Raw genomic sequence first — 19,841 nt, forward strand, 5'->3', positions numbered from 1 at the left:
GCAGGAGACGCTGTCCAAGGTTCTGAATCGTTTTGTGATGCAGGTGTGTGTCCAGCAGGTTTGCTTCTTTAGGATTGTAGTAGAGCTACAAAACCACATACCCAGAACTACCACATAACCACTACTACTAATATCTGTCTCATCCTAAATTGTAAAAATATACCTCAAACCACAAGCAGCTTCTCAGAGTTTGACACGTACTGTACATTTCACGTGATCATGTTTTTAACATGTGATTATAGGAGTCTCACTGTTCCAATTTGTAAATACAGATTATACCTGCTATATTATAAATAGCAAATATTATTTCATTTAAAAAATGGGTTTAAATAGATTAATGGTGTTTTTTTTTACATTCTGCAGTAAACATATGAAGAATTGAGTGTGTACAAGAATGTCTGTACTTTTCCTTGTCACTGGTCTGATATCATCAAGAGGACATCTTTTGTACCTTTCAACTATAACATGGACATAGTATAGATATTTTAAATATGTATCAAAAATATATATAATTGTGTCGATTTAATCCAATGATTTGGATCGATGCATCGATTTACAAGGCAATAACTATCATACAATCATAAATCAATTATTATCAAAAAGGGACAGACAATTGGTGTATAAAAAAGAATTCATATTTTTAAACTGATGCGTCTCTATGTGATTATTTGTGAATTGACAGTAGGGCTACCCTACATACTGAACAAAGCTGGACACATGCTGATTGGAGGCTACTGAATCATATCATATCATATCATATCATAGCAGGTTCAATCATACTGTCAAATATCGAATCATTGCCTTAGAACTGAAATCTTATCACACCTAGGACATATACATTATGACACTTTTATTACCTTATTTTAAAAAACATAGCTAGAGCAGATGCCATTTTTTCCTGCCTCATCAAACTATTTGGGGTCAGCTTCCTGTTTGATGCTGACCACACCCCAAAAATCCCGCCCCCAATACAATGATATGATATATCACGCAAGGGCTTGGTAACAAATTTTTGACTTCGATTTATTTTTTTGGAAAAAGTCTGACTAACTGTCCCAATATACATATGTCACAATGTACACTATATGACCAAAGGTATGTGGTCACATGACCATCACAGCCATATGTAGACCTTCCACAGAAGTTGGAAGCACACAGTTGTCTAGAATGTCTTTGTATGCTTAGCATCTTAGGAAGAGACCCAGTCCAGCCTGTTCCAGCATGACAATGCGTCTGTGCACAAAGCGAGCTCCGGGAAGACACGGTTTGAGAAGGTTGGAGTGGAAGAACTCGAGATCCCTCACCGCCACCCCACTGAACACCTTCGGGATGAACTGGAACCCCGATTACACACCGGTGCCTGACATCTCTACAGCCACGCTCCAAAATCTAGTGGAAAGCCTTCCCAGGAGAGAAGAGCGGAGCTTATTATAACAGGAATGGGATGTCCAATAAGCACATATCTTTGTGATGCTCAGGTGTCTGCACACTTCTGCATATAGTGTAGCAGGATTTGGGAGTGTAAACACACAACAATCACAATACACACTATGCACTGACTATGCAGAATAGAAATCAAGCCAATCTAATTAGGGCTACTAGAAGCAACATATGATGCTGTCAAATGAAGCATAAATATGTGAGTGTGTATTCATCTGCAGAACCACCTTTTGGGGGAAGACCGCTGTAGGGAAGCGGAAGTGGGCGGGTCGAATCTTAAACGCCTTCCTCTGCACTGCGCACTAGGTAGCGCGCTGAAGCAGGGTATTTCACTCCCTATGTAGGGAGCGAGGAGGCATTCAGGACGCAGCCGCCGCTGGGATGAAGGAGAGACGGGGGCATCCTCGGGTCTGATCTCATATTTAAAGCTAAGAACAAGGCGATTGAGACTGTGTGTGTGTGTGTGTTTGTGTGTTTGTGTGTGTTTTGTTTTGTTTGTTTGGATTGCTGAGAAAGAAGAGCAGCTGTGCCAAGATGATGGAGGAGATCGACCGATTCCAAGTGCCGACCGAGGCAGAGATGCAGGCCTTGGTGAGTGAAACATCACTGTCCCAAATGATAACAGATGAAATCTTAGTTTTGTGATGCGCAGGAATCAGATCCGATTATTATCCGATGCGTCTCGGGATCAGATCACAAGCTTGGATATGAATCGCATGGCGCGCGGACGTCAGTGTTTATTAGGTCCGATGATCTGATCATTCATTCCCATCAATAATGATGTTTAGACGTCTGATCAGAATGACGCATTGATAAATCTGATGTCTGATCAGGAGATCTGTAGCACTGGATGTGCTGATGATGATGATGATGATGATGGTGATGATGATGATGCGGTGATGCGCCAGCCATAAAAAAAAGCCATGATGCTTCCATCTCCTCAAGCTTCAGCATCCAGCTTCTCATTCAGGCCAGACTGGGAGTGTATCACCACTGTCTGCATCCCACACACACACACACACACACACACACACACACACATATACACACACGGCCTGCAGTGTAGCCATACTGCTTCATCATGTGGCTCTCCAGGATAGGATGATTGTCTTCAATCTTCCTGACTTCATCTTGTCACTTTATTGCTGTGTTCTCTCCGCTGGCTTCTTCTTCATCATCTTCGTCTTCTCTTTCTAGCAGATTTTAAAACCTGATGCTTTCCTGCGAACCCAAAATTTAAAAAATGCAATCCGGATGGAAGCCTAAGGCATGACTCAAGTTCAGACTCAAGCAAATGTCAGGACTCTTGTGTGTACTGGAATAAACTTACTCATACCCCAGATCTTTAAATCTGTCTGGAGGACAGCATCTGCCAGAGATATTATTAATATTAATATTAATATGTTGGGTAAACTCTTGCAGTCCTGAATTAGCGTGTACATTTTTAAAATCCTACTGTGTTGATTTGTGGGAAGTTGGTAGCTCAGTGGTTAAGGCTGTGAGCTAGTGATCGCAAGGCCATTAACCCTCAACTGCTTGGACTGTATCATCTGTATCCCGCATTGGATAAAATCATCTGCTGAATGAGGATATATACACTACATGGACAAAACTGTGGTCACCTGACCATTGAACATCCCATTCCATCACCATGGGCATTAAGAGTTGGTTCCTCCTTTGCGTCAGTCTTCTCAGAAGGCTTTCCAATAGATTTTGGAGCATGGCTATGGGGAAGTGCAAGAGGTCAGGCGCTGATGTTGGGTGAGGAGGTCTGGGGTGCAGTCGGTGTTCTAGTTGAGGTGTTCCAAAGGTGTTCAATGGGGGGCTTTGTGCAGGAGTTCACTCGAGTTCTTCCACTCCAACCTTGGCAAACCATGTCTTCATGGACCTCGCTTTGTGCACAGAGGCACTGTCATGCTGGAACAGGTTTGGGCCTCTTAGTTCCAGTGAAGGAAAATCTTAATGCTACAGCACACAAATACATTCTAGACAATTGTGTATTTCCAAGTTTGTGGCAACAGTTTGGAGAAGAACCACATAAACTTTTGGCCATATAGTGTAACTATGTGTCAAAAGTAGTAGTATAGTCTTTAACTATTTTTCCATAGTTAAATATTGCTTTATGGAATAGCAAAAATAACTGTAGGAAGAGAGCGTGGAAGTGGGATTAACGAACCCTGCTTTCTGCTTTCCGTCAAAATCTAGTCAATGTATTAGTAAGCCAGTTTACATAACTCCTATTATAAACGCCCGATTCGTTAATTCATTTATTGAACGCTGTTAATTCATCAATAATTTATTGCCTATCATTTGCCTTCTTTTAATTCCATTGAAATTGAATATCTCTGTATACAACATTGTTCTTTGTGTCTCAGCAAAAAAAATGGTAATGGATTTCCAAAATAATTTCATTAATATCTGTTTTATGGAGTTCCCATTAGCGTTTGTGATTACAAACCCTTAGATTTATGAACGTGATTTGAATGATATCAGCAGCAAGTGAACAAAATGCTGAGCATTATTATCTGAAAGAGACTAATTGTTGGTTGTAGTCTTCCATTTTCACATTTTCGTATCTTTGTAGTAATCTGGTTTGGTTTTTCTTGGCTAAAGGCATGTAGGATTTGTGTTAGAGCCCCTGCGTCACTACACAAAGGGCCTCCATAAAATATTTTTATGAGGGGGGGAACGTTCAGTGTTGCAGTCTATTGGTTCTTTTAATATACGTTTATTTATGGCTCTAATCACCAATAAGCATTAAACTGGAGGTCAAAACAAATAGGGTTTTGAGGGTCCTTTCCATATAAATCACCTGTCTGATAAACTAACCATGGATTTAGGAGTTGAGAAATAAGGATGATCTGAGGATGTGACCCTTATGTGACACTTATGATTGGCATGACCATAAATCAGTCATAAATTAGATGCAGTTACTGACCAGCAATCTCCGAGGAAATGGCCGTAGTGTTATTTAAAATCAATTCACCTTTTTTTTTTTGGGTGCATTTGGACTTAATCGGCTTATTGCCAGATTTACATCCTTTTCTTAGAATAGCAGCGAGAAACTTCCCCAATAGTAGAACAAAAAAATAATAAAATGAAATAAAATAATTTGTCTTTGTTTACAAGACTTCTAAATAGCTTGATATTTCCAGGTTTTTATATGGTGTACTAGGGGTCTTTGTTTTTTTCATGGTGTCGTGTCTTCATCAAAATTCAGAAGATCTCAATATCCAGTTTGATTAAATTTTTGCCATCCGCATCAGATTATTTGCTGTTAACGAACGTCTTAAGGCAGATTATTTTGGACGTTTGTGCAACCAAATGCAAGAGCATCTCCAACGATCATAACAAAAAGACACACAATGGTATGAAGACGTGAGAAGACGTCAGAGGCTGGGGCTGATTTCTTTCTAGCCCAGACTGTAGATTCATGCAGCTATTAGTGACGGTCATATCAGGTGATTACACAGAGTGTAATCACGTCCCTCCAGATCTGATTTTCATTTGGGTTGATACTTTTCAGAAACATAACCGTAACATGTAGTGATTGAAAAGGTACAAGTGAAGTCCAGTCATAAATGAGGTGGATTATTTACTCTTCCCAATAAAGGAGACACTAAAAGCAGATAGCTTAAGCACACATTGTGCAATCAAAGTACCAATTACTCAAAAGGATAGATGACAGAACCATAAGTTTGGTATTCAGTATAAGTATTAAGATATATTTTTTGATATACCACCATGCTGTTGAATTCTTGATTCTGGTCAGAAGGTGGTGATTCAGTTTCAAATCACAGGTTTACATTAACGCACTTGTTCTAATACATTATTGTTTCTATAGTAACAACCAATTCACAGGAACTTGGTGTTCACTAATTAATCCATATAAATGGATTTATGATTAATGACTAACACAAATGAATTTTTGTTAGTGTTAATGCAACTACCATTTTCCCCTCCAAACAAAGTAAGAATATGCTTTTTTTAGATTATGCCCATAAGGAACACATCTTAGTAATAGATATAATTTACTGTCTAAGATGCCGATCTTGGTCCTGTGCTCATGATATAGTGTTTTCACTATGTTTAGGATATTATTGCTGGTGGCCACGGACATAATATCTTATGCAGAATTAATAAATACACTAATTTCAGCTTATCGCTGTACGAACAGTTGATTAGTCATTGCAATATTTGCAGAATTTGCAAACCTCTCTGAGCTGATCTGCTAGTTTCGCCTACATATTTTGGTGGAAAATGTGGGTAGCTTCATCTAAACAGCTAATTTCCTACACCCTTAAAAGGCTTTATACAAGCAAAATTTTATGCTAGGCATTAATCAAGCAAAATTTTATGCTAACCAATCAAACCTGTTTAATTCAGGGTGGTGAAAAACATTGGTGAACGCATGACCCATGGATTCAGATGGATTAATCATTAATTCTCCTGCTCCATCACTTCAGGATCCAGCGTCCTCCACTGCCTCTGAGGGAGACTCGGACACGAGAGAGAGTGAGCCGGCTACCCTGAACTACAAACCATCACCGCTGCAGAGGAAAATAGGTACGCACTCTAGGACATTGGAAAAACAACATCTACACTTTGGGCCTTTGTTACATTGAAAGAGCCAATGCAATCCCGAGACATAAAATTTAATTTCTGTCATTTGTAAATTGATTATTTGTGATTTTATTCTTGATAACAAAGCTCGAAAGCATGCTTTATACTACAGCACATTTATGGAAGGAGTCTCCACTGTCAGGACTTTGTAACAGTCAGTATGTTTTCTGACACAGGAAATATTTCAGGATGGATGGAAAAAAGTTATTGGGACTATATTCATGGTGTGATGATATATCCAGGAAAAAAACAATATTTCTACATATTTCTTGTTTTGAAAAGGCTAAGAGAAGTAAAAGCTACAGCCCTTGAATCCATTTTAGCAAACGTTCTTGCAGCTTCCCTAACCAAAGAACTTACTATTGCGAATGAAGTGGAACTGGCATCCTAACAAGCCATTAAACATGTAAATAGGCCAGATTCCGTTTGAACAAGCCTGTTTTAAATAGCAATTAGCTGAATTGGTGATGTGCTTGACAGAGCCATGTGTTTTTTTTTGTAGAAAAACAGAGAGAGCTGGCCAGGAAGGGTTCTCTGAAGAACGGCACGGTGGGGAGTCCTGTCAACCAGCAACCCAAGAAGAACAACGTCATGGCCAGAACACGGTGAGAGCAGGAATTTGTTTTCCTGTGATTTCTCGATGTCGAGACGAACCGCGATGCCATTTACAACATCGCAGCCTGTTATGTAATGGTGCAGTAGAATTAAAAGCATGCAATGACTCAGTGATGTAGGAAGTAGATGCAGGAAAGCTTTAGGGAAAACAGATTGCTGGATACAGACCAAAGGTCAAACTCATATACAAACAGGCCAGGCTACACTGAGTTCAGGAAATAATAATAAAAAAACATCAGAGGTTGATATGTAAGCTAACAGGTTATTACAGGATAGGCTAAAATCAAGAAGCCTTCTAAACAGGCAAAGGTCGATACACATTTAAATAGGGCAGATTACAATGGAATAAATACACTTCAGAGTGTCATAGACACCTACACAAATAGGAGCTGGAGTAAAATTAGATGTCCTGATGAGTCTTTAAAAAGGAACAGGTGAAAGTGATGATGAGGAGGTGGGAAGAGGGTGGTGAGTGAGAAGCTGGGCGTTTCCGTAGTATAGCTGGCTGATAATCAAAATATTTATTAATACTGTTATTTTTGTTTGTTTTAATAAAGTTCATTTTGGAAATCAGATGATATTTTCATTGTAGCTACACTACCAATAGTCAGCTCTCTTTTACTGTAGATAGTGTCTCTCTCTGTCTGTGAAATAAATACATTCAAGATATAAATTTTAAGTATATGAATTTATTCCTAATGAGCAAGCCAGAGGCGACGGTGATGAGGAAAAACTCCCTGAGATGATGTGAGGAAGAAACCTTGAGAGGAACCAGACTCAAAAGCGAACCTATCCTCATCTGGGTGACAGATAGTGCAATTATAAATAAATCCCTTCTATAACCGTGTACTCCATGGACAAATAGTGCAATTGTGCAACCAGTAAATTCATTACAGTTTTCACATGAAGTCTGTTTGTTGAACTTCTCCACTGTTCACTGATGGAGATGGCAATTGTAGTCCCAAGCCATCATAGCATAACTGTTCATATGAATTGTGGTCCAAAGCAATCTTCATGGTTTTTAAGTGGTACCATCCTGAGTAATCTCAATGATCTTCAGGCCGTCCATGTGGGGTGACCCTCAGCAGTGGCGACTGATTTCCACTTGATGAGAACTCCAGAAGCAGGGCATCAGGATGGATCAGACAAGTCTGGAGAGCAGAAGGGGTCAGGATCACTGGTATCTCAGGAGTAGCATGTGTAGCTCAACAGAGAGAGAGACAGGGTGGGGGGGAGAGATGGAGAGAGAGGGAGACATTATTAGGTATGCTTATTGTCCCCTAATGGTTAAGGAAAATGTACTTTGAGTGCAATCACGGACTCTGGCAAGACTAGCTATGACAGCATAACTAAAAGAGAGAGCCAGAAGGTAACACAGACGTAAGGGAGTCCTGGGACATAAAGCTACCAGCCACCTGTCATCTGGCTTTGCTGAAACATACAACTGTTTGTCATCAGCAACAGTGGAAGCTAATACCATGTTTCCGAATAATTTTTCCCAGAGGTAGCATATATAAAGAAAAGAGCAATGGGCCTAAAACAGAACCTTGCGGAACACTGAACTTTACCTTAGAATGTGTAGAGAAATCACCATTTACATCTACAAACCGATAACGATCAGTCCTGAGCCAGGAGAGGGCCGTTGCCTTAACACCAACAACATTTTCTAGTCTATCAAGGAGAATAGCATGATCAGTGGTATGAAAAGCTGTACTAAGGTCAAGCAACACAATAAAGGAGACACAACCCTGATCAGAGGCCAGTAGTAAGTCATTTACCACTTTAACCAGCGCTGTCTCTGTGCTGTGATGAGGCCTTAAACCCTGACTGATACATTTCATGAATGTTATTGCTATGTAGGTATGAGCATAGCTGCTACCTTTTCTAAGATCTTGGAGATAAAGGGGAGGTTTGATATTGGTCTATAGTTGGACAATTGACAGGGGTTGAGTTCAGGTTTTTTAATCAAGGGTTTGATAACTGCTAGTTTAAATGATTTGGGTACATATTATGGCCCTGGGAGTCTGTAAATAATAATTAGCAGAATCGAGTGCATAGTCTTATTTTTTGCGGCTACATTGGTTAGGTTAGTATAAAGAACTTCAAACGTGTTGAATTTATTACTAGGTTTTTGTGTAACACCTAGACTATCATTATAAATGAGTGCGACACCACCTCCTCTGCCAGTTAGCCGGGGCTGATGTATATAACTGTATCTGGGAGGACTAGCTTTATTTAATGCTCATTTGAATTAATGCATGTTTCTGTTAAACACAGTACACAGTAAACTCCTGATCAGTAATAGTTTCATTGACAATAATCTCTTTCGACGTAAGAGATATTCATTATTTAACAGTCCTAGCTTCAGATCAAAAGTGCAGGCTGTGCATTCAGTGTGATTTAATTTTATGTTAATTAGGTTACTAAAACAAACTTTCTGAGTAGTTTCCATTTTTGTTGACACAGTCTCAATATTTTGGAACCTAACTGATGACTCAGTGCAGCTAGCAGACGGTCGGTTTAGCCTGCTTGTCTGCTCCCTGGTCTTGACTCTTGATTGTCACTGATTAACTAGGCCTGTTCTGAGACTGTGTGCTATGCTTCAAGAAATGAGAGCAGTACCTTCCCGCCCTAACAGGCAAGCCTTGCCCTCAAAACTGCTCCAATTATCTGTAAAGCCCACATTGTTTTCGGAGCACCATCTGGACATCCAGCAGTTCAGCGACCATAACCTGCTGTAAGCTACATCGCCACGCCACATTGGGATGGGGCCAGAGCATATTTCTGCATCGGACATCGCCTTCGCTAATTTACACACCTCTACAATGTTACTCCTAGTAACCTCTGACTGACGAAGGCGTATATCATTAGCTCCTACATGCATAACTATCTTTGAAAACCTATGCTCGCCTAAGACCCTAAGATTACCTGCTATATCCGGCACCCTGGCTCCTGGTATACACCTAACTAGTGCTGCTGGTGCCCCTAAAGACCTAGCTAATTTCATGTGCCATAAAATAGAGTCACCTATAAGCAGAGCTCTTTCAGGTTTCACAGCGGGTGCTTCACTGAGGAGCCCAAACCTGTTAGACACGTGAAGCGGAGAGGAGTGGTGCTCCCATGGGCGGGCTTTAGCATTAGCTTTGGCTTTGCGATTGTGCTGCAGAGTCTTCACCCATTCACCCTGCTGTGAGGGCTCTAACACCAGAGTTGGGGGTATTAGAAACTCCCGGCAAATGATTTAAAAGCAGGAACTACGCAGTATAATTTAAACATCATCAACTTTTGCTAAAGCATTTATCGCAAATTTCATATTGTCCAGCTGTACTAGGGAGTGGAGGGGGGTGTGGCTGAGCATGAAACAACAAATAGACCCAGTATCTTTATTTCTATTTAAAATAAAATTCCAATAAAACTGGTAAACTATCGTCAAACGTCCATCCATTTGACGTCTTCACAATAGTTAACGTTTAGTTGGTGGGTCAAGTTTGTTTCTTCGTTATGCTGATCCAGTTTTAAAACAAGTCATTCTACATCTGTTCCTGGTTTCTGAAAAGATCCAGATTTTACACTTGCTAACTGTCTCGCTCTCTTTCCAGGCTGGTGGTTCCCAACAAAGGCTACTCCTCCTTAGACCAAAGCCCAGATGAGAAACCATTAGTTGCTTTAGACACAGACAGGTACGCCACTCGCCTATCTTCCCTCGCAGCCACCTGCTAAGAGTCCCTAATCATTTTAGTTCACTCTCTCTCTCTCTCTCTCTCTCTCTCTCTGCATTTTTTCTCCAGTGATGATGACTTTGACGTGTCCAGATACTCCTCATCCGGATACTCCTCGGCTGAGGTGAGATCTTTAAGTCCCTAGGATGCATGAACTTTTCTAGGATTAATCATTAATATCTCACAGGACACCCCATTTGTTCCACAAACACAGTGTCATGTCTTCTAATGTTAAAGGACAACAGTTAATAAAATCTTAAAATCTCATAATACTTTTCCACACTTCAGAGGAGGTAAAGTGAACTTTACAAGAAAATCTGTAGAGTTGATAAACAACATAAGCAATGAACAATGTCTAAGTTAACTTTCTTGTGAAAGGCCACTTTCAGTGCACTTAATGACACTTTTGGTGGAAAATTAGAAGTATTCAATGTCTATTTTCCTGCTTTTTTTCTAAGCTAGCTAAAATGTTTAAATGATTCATAATAAACAGTTATAAACAGATTTAAATTAGTTTGTACGAGTGATTATACAAGACTGGTATAGATACCGACATCACATACAGAAGCGTTTTGTGCCTCTTACACCACAACAATTTGCCAACTGTAACAATTTTTTTTAGTTTTTATCCATTTATAGTTACATTTAATGTGGTTGAACATCTACGAAACAAATTAAGAAGAATGAGAAAAATAGCATTTAGAAGTGTCTGCTTTCCTCAACAGCAAATAAACCAGGACCTGAACATCCAGCTGCTGAAGGATGGATACAGGCTGGACGAGATCCCCGATGACGAAGATCTGGACCTCATCCCTCCAAAATCGGTCAACCCAACCTGCATGTGCTGCCAAGCCACGTCTTCATCCGCCTGCCAGATCCAGTAAAATTTCTCTCTTTCTTCTGTTGATCTCTCTCTCTCTCTCTCTCCTTCTCGTACCCTTATAAAGACATTTAATCCACGTTATGGCACGGTATGTACAGGTAATGTTATGATTAAAATGGTGTACAGGGAGTCCTGAACAAAAACACACATACATACACACACTCTCGCACACATACACATACACCTGCTATAATAATTAATGTTATGACTATTATTATTGGTAGCGTCCTCCTATGGTAGGGCGCTCTGTATGCTAGTTAGCTGGGAGGAGATTATGTGTAAAACCTCCTAGTGGACGTTGTGTAATGACTGTACAATTGGAGGTAAAAAAAAAAAAAAAAAAAAGATTTAACTGTGCATAAAACACTTGGTGATGCTAGCGCCGATTTATCAACTGTAGTACCTGCTTCCATGTCGTACTTATCATTTTATGTTTGTCGTCTTCGTTTTTTTCTTTTTTTTTTTGTTAACCTTTGAAATGGACAGCTGTATCTTGTGTGCTTAAGGATGTTGCCGAGACACTGTTGATTTTCCTTTCTTGTGCTAGTTGCTCATTCGCGGCACTAAACGCAGCATTGTGTAGCATGTACGGAAAACGTTGCACTTTGTTTTTTTGTCGACGGTTTTGTTTACATTTATTCAGAGATCCACCACAAATGATCATTCAATGATTTGGAAAGGAATGTATCGATTAAAAAAAAAATGCATATCCAACTGGCTTATAAAATGCAATATAGCCTATATTATGTATAAAAAAAAAAAAGCCACTTAGCATCATTTGGTCGATCTTTATTTGATGTTAACTTACACACATAATATCAGTGTGCTGTAAAATGCTACCTAAAGTGCGTACAAACACTTTGGTGTGAGTGACTGTTTCTCATTTTCAGTTGAAGTGCTGTGTTCTGGCTTTTTGACTAAAGTGGCATCACACAGGAAGTAAACTTTCATGACTATGGTAATAAAACTGGCTATTTACTTGTGTTTTCTGGACCATGTACAATGTGATACTGCTATGAATGCATCCATGTCAACTTTTCAATCTCTGACACCATTTTAAGGGCATTACTTTATCAACTTGAGTGAAATTTGTTTGGTTATCCTTTGGATCTAGGGACTGATTCAACATGGCTTCCTTTTTCAAAACAGTGACAAAATGGTGGACAAAACTGTTTATGCGAATGTAAAACATACGCAGGATCAATAAGTTACACAATATTTCAAAAAATATAACTTCTGATTTGTTTCAATTGGGTTTCATGTCACAAACTACTCTATTTATACAATATACTCTTGTAGATTAGCAAGATTATGTAACAACACTGCACATAGTTTGAAGGAAAAGCTTATACAGTTTTCCTGTTGAAAACAGTGACAAAATGGTGGACGAATCATTTTATACATCTAAACATGACCATCGAGGTACATAATACTTTAAAAATATAACATTTGATTTGTTTCAACTGGGTTTTATGTCACCAACTTCTCTATAGCACCTGACAAAATGGCGGACGGTGTTTACAAATGTAAGAAGAACGAATAAAATACATACCAGATGCTAGCATCAGCATGACATGCTCAATTTACATCTTAATAACGTAGCACGTAGGTGTTTTGCTAACTGCGAAGACACACTGCCAACACACCTGCATATTAGCTTACATGGCAAGGTGTGGAGCTGTAATAAATCACCACCAACAGGGGGTGGTGTTTTACAACACCAAATGCTTTAAATCCCAATTTATACTCAAGGATGGCTTGCCAATTAGCCAATGAGCTACGTGTAATTTGCATTTGTAATTTGCAATTTGTTTGTGGGATAATAATGTAAACATCTAACATTTGTCAGATTTGGTTTTATGTCACCAATACACTCCACTGATACATGACAGTTAAAGAAACATAAAAGCATTAATATTTAATTTTATAAGATCTTATACTGCTGTTGACTTCTTGAATCTGATTGGTCAGAAGCTCTGACAGTAGTGCCAGCTGCAACGCAAGGCAAATGAGGTGGTTATATTAATAGACTTGTTCTAGTATGCTATCATTGTTAGTAACAATTCAAAGAGACTTGGACTTGTAAGCATACGTTTATTTTACATTTATGGAAGGAGTCTCCAGTGGCAGTGCTTTGTAACACTCAGTAGGTTTTCCGCCACAGGAGAGTCTTCGCTTTGTGGTTTCTTATTAACGTAACAAGGTGCATTTTTTGAGGCTGGTGAGGTAACAGCTGTTTATAGCTGCTATAATGTAAATGAAAACAGGAACGAATTTGCTTTGTGGACATTCCGCAATACTAAATGTAACGATAAAAAATAAAATGTCATTCTTTAATAAATAAATAATTGTCAGCATTGGCATATTGTTGTATAAGAATAATAAAACATGCTGTAACTGGAAAATAATCAACTTCGGGGTGGTAAAAGTAATTGCACTTTGCATCAGGCCACATCACACCCTGCCTTTGTTGATTATTTTCCTATAACAACACACCAAAATGTTTTATTTCTTACTCAACTGACAGTTCTTCATTGTTTAACATTGACATGATACACTTGCATGTTGAGTTTGCTATTACAGTTAAGTATGCCTTGAGATAATAGTTACATCTTTTATTTTTTTATCTGAAAAATAATCTTTTTATTGAAATGGGCACTTAAATTTTTTTTAATGATTTCTGATTTTAGTCATGTGACTATAATGATATAATATTACCCATTGCTGTATATGAAATCAATTCAATATTAAGCAGAAATAACTATCTTAATCGAATATATAGTTATTTCACACTTATAATATCTTAATCGAAACAAACTTCACACACTCATTCTATTACAATAAGAAATTAATTAGTAAGTACAACAAAAGTACAATCAGAAGGTGTCATGCTTGGAAATATGACTGAAATATTACTCTGCATTCAATCATCAAGCAAACTCATTTTGGGTTAAGCGTCAAGGTATGAAAATTTGGCTACACGGAACTGTCCTCTGGTCGTGTTTTAATGTTTTATTTTTACAAAAAAAAGAAGTATAAGCAATTCTGAATGAAGTCATGAACTGAAAATACAGGTGGACATCACGTTCTGTTGAAAATAGTACAGCAAAATTCAAAATGAACAATGTTTTCATATTATTATCATATGTACAGATGTGGTAGGTGTGCAAGAACAAAAGAATTTAATACAAAGCATCTGTCAGTGGTTAGTTCAGTCCATTGTACATTCATTACGAGGATGAAGGTGATATGATGTCAGTGACGAGGCAGTGTATTGTTACATTCTTTACAGGTCAAAAACATAAAGAGAACCTGAAAATTCTGACATAGAAAAATACATCCATATCTTTAAAAAGTGCATGTGAATTGAGGGCCTCAGTACAGAAAAGGGGTGCTATACTGACGCGACCGTTTCTCGTGTGATTGACAGCTGAATTAATTCACTCACACTATCTGAACACACTATATTTTGTCATTACTATTGTCGTCATTCACTTGGTGGCTGCTCTTATATCAAAGTCACAGCGTTGACTATTTCAAGTAAATTATGTAAATTAAGTTGGTTTGCCTGTTACTGAAATCTAAAAAAGAAAAAAAAAAAACATGCTCCTTTTCCTTACCACTCAATAAACCAAAAGATGAAGTTAGTACACATGATACAGTAACTGGGAAAGTCCAGGACTAGCGATAATACTATCCTTGCGCTTCTATACTATTTTAAACAAGCCCTTGTCTTACTTCCTATCAAGACGAATTTGCAAGTACTGGCATGAAAAAGTGCACTTGCTTTCACGGATTTCTACAGTCTCTTTCCTTCGAATTTGTGTAGAATCATATCAACTTGCTAGCTAGCTCGTCTCCAAGATATGCTCTTAACTAGCTACGTCGTTTACTAGACAGCAGAGTAACATGATGTCATGTCAGTTCTTGCTAAACGCATTTCCTTTCAGGTTCAATTTCCTTTCAACTGCCTCCGTTTCCTTTAAACACGCTCAAGCACTGTAGTGTTCATGCTTACTTTGAATCGCTATATCCACCATTTCCATGCTACGTTCTCTGTAAATTCTGCTACTCAAGTTAATATAGTCGTGCTTACTTGATAGATTTGCAACCCCCCAAAGACTCATTGGAAAAACATTTGGGCTGATAACGTATCAAAATCTAAAATGGCGATGGAGATTCGTCAAAAACAAGCCTTTAAAGACAGTACTAAATTACAGCCCAGTATATTACATATTAGTAAAAACAAGATAGAAATGGTCTAAAAAAAATCCCACACATTCCCTCGTAGAAGCAACATCACTGAAAAAAAGATAGAGGAATTCAGGTGGGGAATTAATACATAAATACACATCATTTGACAGCCATCAAGTCTGAAAATCATACGGATGAACAACGCAAAATCTGAATGTACCTGCATACGGCCAAGACGTCTGTAATAAAATGGCACAATGATTGGATCTACGGAATCCGCTACACAAATAGTTTTTCTAATTAAAATGACACTCAGCTAATGCGATACAGTTTTGTGACTTTTTCCACAAATAAGTAGTCTTCAGTCGTAGCTATCTTAGAATTAGCTATCTTGTACTCTTCACAGAGAATCTCGATGTTTGTTTATTAATTTACTGTCTTCATTGATTATAGATCTGACCATTCGTGGTATTAAAGAAAATAAATAACTACACAATTTCCCCTGAACGCAAAAGTATTCAATCAGCCAAGACGTTTGGTTTGGCGTTAGATAGTTGATTAATTTTGTTCACACTGTAGCTGAACGTGGCAGCCATTTTGGAAATCCAGAATCACTTTATATTATATATGTAGTGATTCTGGATTTCCAAAATGGCCGCCATGTTCAGCTACACTGTGAAGTTTTGCTAACGTTTATAGATTACAGTAAGCCCTACAATGTCCCAGATCACATCACCGAACCAACGAATAACTGGATACGGTTCGAGGAAGACTTGTTACCTACGTTAGCGTTGATGCTCCAGTGCAAAACCGAGGAAACAAATGTCCAATACCGAACATGTAATTAGCTGATTAACTAGGTCTAAGGGGGTCTAAGGGGGAAATTGTGTATTTTTGAATTTCTGCCAGTTGTGTTTTCCTTAAGCAACAAAAAAGGAAACAACGTGTAAAACCCACTGGCATGGGAGTAGTCATGTGCTGATAATCAAGCAGTTCTGTAATATACGGTGATACTCAACATGAGTTCATTCTTGAATTGAAGAATTGGTCCGATGTGGTTTTACGTGAGAAATTATGATATTTAGAACATGTATTTTTTTATGCGATGCCATCACAATTATTGTAAACCATGACAATAGTTTAGGCGACTAGATCTTATATCAGCACACACCTACATTTCTGCCATTGTGCTTGTCAACCATCCCCTTAACATTACGTATATATATATATATATATATATATATATATATATATATATATATATATATACTTACGTTTGCTGTCAGTTTATCGGATTATGTGTGCGAAAGAGTTTACGCTTTTATTCGCATGTCGCATATGGATAACGTGAAAGCTCAGACTAGAGACGGTCACAAAGGATCAGAAGGGTGTGTAGATCCTATACCGATCAGTAAGTTGGTTTACAAAAGTTCTGAGCGTCACTCAGCATCTCCCGAGCCAGAGGAGGACGTGGAGGCTGACGAGCGGCGCCTCCGGCTGTTGGACTTGCAGAGCATGCTGGGATGGAAGCCATCGTGGCGGCGCGCATGCTTGGTCAGGTGGTCGCTTCGCATGAAGCACTTGGTGCAGAGGGGACAGGCGAAGCGCTTCTCGCCCGTGTGTGTACGGAAGTGGCGCGTCAGCTCATCTGATCGGGAGAAACGCTTGATGCAGCCTGGCCATGTGCACTGGAATGGTCTCTCACCTACAGAGAGAGAGAGAGAGAGAGAGAGAGAGAGAGAGAGAGAGAGGGGGTTCAGCACACTGTGTTCAGAACACAGATGTCTGGGGATTTCTTTTTTTCTAGCCATAGTGACTCACACTTCAGTATCTGTTTTGTACAGATAAATTTATTCTGACATTAGCACACTGGATCACGGTTATAGTTTAATTTCAGGAAAAAATTTAAAGAACAAGTGCATCGGTGTCCTCATGTGGATAGTTTTGTGTCTTTACTTAGAGGAACCTAATTATAAAATGAACAGATTAAGATACATAACTGGACCAGTGCTGTATTTTTACAATATTGGTAACAAACTAACTAACTAACTAAATAAATAAATCTCATAATAGACTAAAGTCCCTCATCTGCTGTTCAGGCAAAGGACATAAATATAATGACTGTTTAATCTCTGGTTTATGAGCACCCTATAACCCATAAAGCACAGATTGATATTGGAAGCCACGTGCACTGGGTGGGGACAACAGGTCATAAAGAATGTGTGTGTGTGTGTGTGTGTGTGTGTGTGTGTCAAAGAGGGTGACGTCACTTTTTCAGATTACCATAATGCACCATAATGGTAATGTTATATAATAATAATAATAATAATAATAATAATAATTATTATTATTATTATTATTATTATTATTAATCTGCTCCATTCAATTCCACACTCTCAGATCAGGATTTGTTTTGTCTCTATTTATAAAGATACTGTGACGCAACCCTGGATTACTTCATTCCTCTGTCCTGCCAGAACACTGTTGTTGTGCTCTCAGAGTAACATTTTGTCCCGTCACAGCCCCACCGCGCGCTCTGGCTGCGGTCACGCCCCCCGCCGCAAGCAACCACGCCCCCCTTCCTCATGGTTCCGCCTTTCAGCCTGCAGTTACGCCCCTTCCTCTTGCCGTCACGCCTCTTTCCCCTGCCACTACACGCGATGCCTTTAGAGAAAACCACGAGTCCCAAAACGTCAAAGAAGCAATCCAAATAATAATAATAATAATAATAATAATAATAATAATAAGACATGTCCACAAACAAATATAACCTTTCCTTTGGTCATTCTGCGACTTTACACACAAAAGATTTACATAAAGTCTAGGAAGTTTATTTTTGTCCTAAAAATGTGTGTGGATTTTATGTTTAAACACCCTTTTAGACCTTTTCCTGCACTCAGTAGAGTGCATCTCCACGCTTTCAGCACGTGGCACGTGCGCCCTGTGCGGGGTTGCCAGATTGCACAAGTCTACCCCTCATTTTTAATTAGGACTGGTATCTAGATTATATTGATTACATGTTAGGCTTATATACAGACTTTAATCTAAATGTACCTTATATATTTGGGTTGTTGTAGTGGTATCTATTGCAATCTATTGCGTTGTCTACTAGGTTGTTGGGAAAATTGTGATCTGGCAACCCCCCCAAAAAAAAATCACTCCCGGAGTTTTTAACGTTATGTTGAATGTTGAAGCCTGGACGTACCGGTGTGTACACGGCAGTGCGCTTTCAGGTGCGATGACTTGCCGTAGATCTTGCCACATCCCGCGTAGGGGCAGCGGTGCTTCTTGTCGGCGCTTTGCCGGTTGCGCACGCGCCGCTCGCTCCCAGGCGCTCGGCACTTGTCCCTCACGCCGGGCTGCCCGTTTGCGGCGCTCTCTACTGCGCTCTTAGGACACACTCCGCCGCACCGGTTCAAATCCAGCAGGATCATCGCTACCATCAGGAGCGTGCGGCTCTCCTGGCTCTCCATCTCCATCGCCTCCGCCTCCACATCCACATCCGCTCCGTCCGCGGGGGACAGCGCGCGCGTCGCGGCGACATCCACATCCGTCATGATCGTCTGGAGCTTTTCTTTCCAAGACCAGGCCGTGATGTTCCAAGGTGTCCTGAACCACCTCACACAAAACACAATGTTGCTTTCCTTCTTCGCAGCTCTTGTGCAACTCGTTTATCAGAAGTCAGCTCCAGGAAACGTGGTGTCCACCCTCACACCCTTCCACCCGTGATTATCCGTCTAATCTACAAGTCTTTCCGTCTACGTCGAAAACAGCCAGAGGGCTTTGGACAACTGTTGCACAATTTCCAGCCGGACAAAATCCCCAAGTCGTGCCGTTGCCTTGCTAGTTCTCTTCATAACTGCGTCAAAACTTGGGCGCGCGCGCCTCCACCACCACCACCTCCACCTCCACCGCCTCCTCCTCCTCCTCCTCCGCCGCCGCCGCCGCAGTGTTTTCGCTCTTCTCTTTCTCAAAAGAAACAATTTCGCGGAATCCCTGGGCGTCATCGCTACACCGCGCTCTGATTGGTCACTTCCCGAACGCTGTCTCACGCGCTACCAGGAATCCCCCATGCAAACGGCGGAAATATGGCGCGCGCTGGCCAATCGCGTCCTCTCCAGGCGGGGCGCGTGGCCTTGGACTCGCGCGCACCCGGAAACCAGAAACATTAGATGCTGTATCCTAAACCGCACTCAAGCGTGCTTCAGTAGCATGCTAAAGCAACTACAGCAACGTATAGCCTGTGTGCTAGGCTTTACACAGTGTTGAGGGCAGTAGTGTGGGTTTGGGGAGGCTGCCTGAGGGGTAACGACCTCAATGAACTGCCCCAGACACTGAATCCGCCTCGTGCATGTATTCAGTCTTAT

At 40.0% G+C, this 19,841-nt stretch overlaps 2 protein-coding genes across 4 annotated transcripts; one reads left to right on the forward strand and one right to left on the reverse strand.

Moving 5' to 3' along the window:
- Positions 1-1,771: 1,771 nt before the first annotated feature.
- fam219ab (family with sequence similarity 219 member Ab) lies at positions 1,772-12,264 on the forward strand. Its single transcript, XM_026939643.3, has 6 exons — positions 1,772-2,031; positions 5,907-6,006; positions 6,566-6,668; positions 10,278-10,358; positions 10,467-10,521; positions 11,123-12,264. The coding sequence occupies exons 1-6, from the start codon at positions 1,975-1,977 to the stop codon at positions 11,279-11,281; spliced, it is 555 nt and encodes a 184-aa protein (XP_026795444.1). The 5' UTR covers positions 1,772-1,974; the 3' UTR covers positions 11,282-12,264.
- Positions 12,265-13,360: 1,096 nt separating this feature from the next.
- Positions 13,361-19,378, reverse strand: klf9 (Kruppel-like factor 9). 3 transcript variants are annotated; one of them, XM_053228780.1, is made up of 3 exons: positions 18,680-19,378; positions 17,931-18,138; positions 17,040-17,179 (listed from the first exon to the last, which is right to left on the reverse strand). In XM_053228780.1, the coding sequence occupies exons 1-3, from the start codon at positions 19,029-19,031 to the stop codon at positions 17,176-17,178; spliced, it is 564 nt and encodes a 187-aa protein (XP_053084755.1). In that variant the 5' UTR covers positions 19,032-19,378; the 3' UTR covers positions 17,040-17,175. The 3 variants fall into 3 exon arrangements, with proteins under 3 accessions (XP_034154942.1, XP_026795728.1, XP_053084755.1); XM_034299051.2 differs by lacking the exon at positions 17,931-18,138 and having other exon boundaries at positions 13,361-17,179; positions 18,722-19,378; XM_026939927.3 differs by lacking the exon at positions 17,931-18,138 and having other exon boundaries at positions 13,361-17,179.
- Positions 19,379-19,841: the final 463 nt, after the last annotated feature.

The sequence above is a fragment of the Pangasianodon hypophthalmus genome, chromosome 24, assembly GCF_027358585.1.
Source record: "Pangasianodon hypophthalmus isolate fPanHyp1 chromosome 24, fPanHyp1.pri, whole genome shotgun sequence".
In the NCBI taxonomy this organism is placed as follows: Eukaryota; Metazoa; Chordata; class Actinopteri; order Siluriformes; family Pangasiidae; genus Pangasianodon; species Pangasianodon hypophthalmus.